Consider the following 4,628-nt stretch of genomic DNA (forward strand, 5'->3'; position numbering starts at 1 on the left):
TGTGAAATTTTTCACAAATCAGCCTGGTCAGTTTGAACCTGGTTTCATTCATCTGAGAGCTCAACTTTTGAAGTTATAAGCTTTAGAAAATAAAACCCTGATGTGTAATAGTGGCGGATTTTGGCGTGGAAAATTACGTCATCTGAATTCACAAATCAGGACTAACAAAACGCACCAGCGTTTGCAGATGCACCTTACTCCATTACTGAGTTACAGCCAATAGAAGTCTAAATCGCTAACCGCAAGCCAACTTTACTGCGGTATTTTACCCGGCTTTGCTGACGTCACGTATGGCTTTTATTTTCTTAATAACACCCGGATGTGTGTTTCAGTGACTCACAGGGAAGGACGGCAACAAGATTGATTGCTGCTAAATATGACCTCTGTTATTAACTGTTTACGCCATTTGACTTCTCGTATTAGTTGTTAAACTGCTAAAGAAATAATAGGATGCGCCATTGACTCGCGGTGTGTGTTATTGTTTGCCGTGTAAAGCAGTAAAATAGACTGAATATACTGCGTGTTTTTCGTTGGCTGGACTATGCAGTGCGGTGTGACCTCGGCTGTCTTGCTTCTCTCCATAGGCTTTATGACTAGGGCGAGTGGGTTCGAGGAGTTTGAACCCGAGACTCCAGACTGGATAAAAACTTTAAAAACGATCCGGAATGGCATCCATAAGATAGACACGTACCTCAACTATGCTCTGGACTTGATCGGAGGCTCAGATGGACTCTGTCACTACAAATGCAGTGATGGTAGGTGAGGCGGTGAGGAGCCTGGATCTTCTTCGAGTGTATCGTTACACGTATTTTCAGGTGCGATTTTCGATTCTGAGGTCAAGATTCTATTCGATTTTCCAGTGTTTTATGTGTTTTATCTGTTTGTGTCTTGATTGTCCTCTCAAAAACTTTAAAAAGGCTCTCACGTTGTCTGCATCGTCTGTTGCAGTTATTTGCAGCAGTTATTAATTGCATTGACTCCATACACCCTGTCTAGACTCCAGTTTTTTTTTTGTTATTTTTCTATTTTCAATTCTTTTCTGTTAAGAAAATAAATGGTATAAATATGCACGTTTCCCTTGGTAAAACGAATGTGTACCTCTAAAACTCATTTAAGGTACACAATTGGACCTTAAAAGGCCCATATTTTAGAAAATGGGATTTCCCATGATGTTTTCAAAACGTTTGATGTAGTATATAAACATTGTAGACGTTTTGAATTCATTGTTTTTGTCATGAAAATTAGTGCATTACATCTGCCTGATCAGCATGTAATAGTTTAGCCTTGCCTATACACACTGAAGTTATACAGAATGTTCGAGCCTAGAACTGCTTTTTAAATGAGGCACAATACATGGCATTCAGTCAAAACAAAGCTCTTTTACATATATTATTCCTGAAGGTTCAAAAACAAAAATAGCCTGATAAAGAAAGATTTTATGGCCATGTAGAAATGAATTATGATGAATTATTATGTTTTTTGTACATAAAACCACACAAATCATAAGTGGACTATAGTGGGGGCAAAAAAAAAAGTGTAGGATATGCACTCTTTTTCCTGACAGTCTACAGAGCTCTAATTATACACCGACTGGCCACTTCAATAAGTACAACTCCTTGTGTTTACACTCATTGTCCATTCACCCTGTTCTTCAATGATCAGGACCTACACAGAACAGGTATTATTTGCATGGCCAGAGATATTACAGAAGTATCACTGTTACTGTAAAAAATCTGACTTGGTGAGTTTCTCTACAATAAACTGTTTCACATCAGACCACTGGCCTCAGATATCTGTATCTAGTTGTTTTAGATCAAGTCTGAGAAATTAAGAATCAGAAATGTGGTTGATGTCATGTGGTGGTGTTGTCTTTGTTGTTTTTCCAGGATACAAACCTGTTCCTCGACCTGGTTATAAACAATCACCACCCAATGGATGTGGCTCTCCACTGTTTGGATTTCAGGCAAGAAGAATTTGAACAGTTATTAATAAGGCTATAGTAGTTAGTAGGAATGGACTAATGAAGCATTAATACTTGCGCCTTTTGAGAATTCATTCTACCTTAGAAATACCTATACGTTTTTTATATGTAATTATTTTTAGCATGTAAATTGAATATGTTTTAATAAAATTCAGTGAGTATTTCATGCTGGAAAAAATGGGGAGAAATAATTGTAGAAAATAAATGTATAGGATGTAAACATACACACTCATGGATTATCCAGGTATAAAATGACTTAATATGAAGTTCTTCTAGTCATTTACGTTCATTGTAAGTTAATGTAAAAATATTTTATTCCAAGCCATTTTGGAGCATTTCTATTGGTCCATTTGTCATTACTTTTCACATAATGTAAAGGACATCTGCTGTGCTCAAATGATGTAGGAAAGAAAAAATTGGCTTAAAAGGAGAAAACTGTTTTCTTTGCACAGCGTCAATATGCAGTATATAATATATGCATACGTAAAGCAACTGCTACGGATAAGGAATACCACTGCTTTTCTTTTCAATCTGTATCCTGATATTTTTAAAGTCCTCTTGTGTTTGTGTGCAAAATGCTTTTTGCTCTTGTTTATTTACAGTTCGATTTTGGGATTCCATCCATGACAAAGTGCTGTAATCTGCATGACCACTGCTACGACACATGTGGACAGGAGAAGCACGACTGCGACAAGCAGTTCCAGGGGTGTTTGGAGACCATCTGCAGGAATGTCCAAATGACACTGGGACTGGACCAGAGTGTGCAAGGTAAACTGTCTGCAAAAACGTGCCTATCTTGACTTGTTCATTTGGAGAGTAGAAATGCACAGTCATACAGTTTAAGCCAAAAGGTTACATATGCTTAGACTAAAGACTTTAAATCAAAAGTACACTCTCGAAACTATAAGGATGGGGATTGCAGCATCATGCGGTGGGTTGATGGAAAAGTGACTGGTGCTCTATTTAGAAATACAGAAGCAACACTTGAAGACGTCAGCCGGAACGTTGAAACTTGGTGGCAAGTGGGTCTTCCAGCAGGACAATGATTTTAAGCATTGATTAATATTTGTGACAGAATTGCTTAAAGACAACAAAGTGAACGTATCAGAGTGGCAATCACAAAGCCCTGACATGAATCCTTTAAAAATCACTTACAGAATCCTTTAAAAATCTCTTACAGAAATTAAATACATATCCTAATAGACTTAACACAGGACATTTATAGTAAGATGAAATGTGTGGAGTTAATAATTAAATAATACACATATACATTCATTTATTGGAATGTGCACATTGGAATGGACACTGTTCACCGCATTCACACTAGGAAAATAATCTTAATAAATTATTGAAAGTAGTAAATACATTCTCATGAAGCTTATTTAGTTTACTCATATTGCAATAGCAAATGCACTGCTTTTTAAATTGAAAAAAAATCCTTGGGGTCAAATTGGAGCAAATAATACAAATATGATCAATCATTAATTATTTTAATCATTTAATAGCCTTAAATAATATTTAACAAAGTATGCACATATGTAACTCGCATCAAAAAAATTTAATCAAATGGAATCAGATGATGGTGAAAGTAGCAGTCAAGCAGTACCACATTTTCTGAAATAACGTTTTAATCCTGTTTGTTTGGTCCAGCCTGTGAGTCGGCGGTGATGCTGCTTTTTGACGCTGTAATGCACCTGGGCTGTAAACCCTACCTGGACAGCCAGAGAGCATCGTGTATTTGCCGTTATGAGAAGAAGACTGACCTGTGAAGAGCTGTCACTGGAAAAAGCGGAGGCATTTTCTGAATGTCTTGGTGCACTTCACTGAAAGGACTACACATTTTATGTTTTTCCTGCTTTAACACAATTAATCAGATATGTGGCCATGTTGGACTGGAGTGGACTGATTTCTCCACACAGGTTAAGTATCGTCTTAAGCACTATTGGGATAGGATTAGTTCTACCTGGGGAGGTGGTGTATCTTGATTATTGCCAGTGTTTCTCAGTGATTTTAGTCCCGTCCAAATATGCCATGTCAGTCATTTTTACGGGCTCCATGCTACCGCGTCAGTAAAGATTCTGGTTTATTTTACCTACTACAAATTGAACCATAGAAAGTACCTCAGGTAATAATTTAATGCAATAAAACAATCTGGTTATATTTATCCTGTGCAAATTGTCATATTGTAAATAGTCTAACATATGCTGTTGAAAAGGTGTTTTCACATTTTGGAGGCACTCAAAGAAGCATTCACTTGTATTCTGTGGACCACATTAAGCTGATATGTATTGACTTATCTCAGGTATAGGACTCTTGTCATTAAAACTTGTAAAATTGCAGAAAAAAGTGACTTTTTGTGGTGACGTTCACTGTAAATTCCTAAGCTAATGACAATGCCTTTACTTAAGCCATCCAGGTAGACAGTTAGACTAAACAAAACTATGATTATATTAAACGTTTGGACATCTTTTCTACTTGTAGGCAAGTAAAAGTATTACGCATGTAACTTTTTTGCTGTGACAGCAATGCAGAGATTGAGTAGCCACTCCCATTTCTGTAATATATACTGAAATTTTTTAAGCCGAACAGTAGTATAGATTCATTTAGACTTTCAATAATGATAGGAACTGTCCATTTAAAGTAATAC

General features: G+C 36.6%; 1 protein-coding gene across 4 annotated transcripts; it reads left to right on the top strand.

Moving 5' to 3' along the window:
* The first annotated feature begins 320 nt into the window (after positions 1 to 320).
* Positions 321 to 4,145, top strand: pla2g12a (phospholipase A2, group XIIA). 4 transcript variants are annotated; one of them, XM_036574845.1, is made up of 5 exons: positions 321 to 468; positions 585 to 755; positions 1,887 to 1,963; positions 2,584 to 2,749; positions 3,632 to 4,145. In XM_036574845.1, exons 2-5 carry the CDS (start codon positions 590 to 592, stop codon positions 3,748 to 3,750), a joined length of 528 nt encoding a protein of 175 aa, XP_036430738.1. In that variant the 5' UTR covers positions 321 to 468; positions 585 to 589; the 3' UTR covers positions 3,751 to 4,145. The 4 variants fall into 4 exon arrangements, with proteins under 4 accessions (XP_036430738.1, XP_036430739.1, XP_036430736.1 ...); XM_036574846.1 differs by adding an exon at positions 2,949 to 3,003 and having other exon boundaries at positions 321 to 755; positions 3,632 to 3,709; XM_036574843.1 differs by having other exon boundaries at positions 321 to 755.
* Positions 4,146 to 4,628: the final 483 nt, after the last annotated feature.

Source organism: Colossoma macropomum, unplaced genomic scaffold (assembly GCF_904425465.1).
Source record: "Colossoma macropomum unplaced genomic scaffold, Colossoma_macropomum, whole genome shotgun sequence".
Taxonomy (NCBI): domain Eukaryota; kingdom Metazoa; phylum Chordata; class Actinopteri; order Characiformes; family Serrasalmidae; genus Colossoma; species Colossoma macropomum.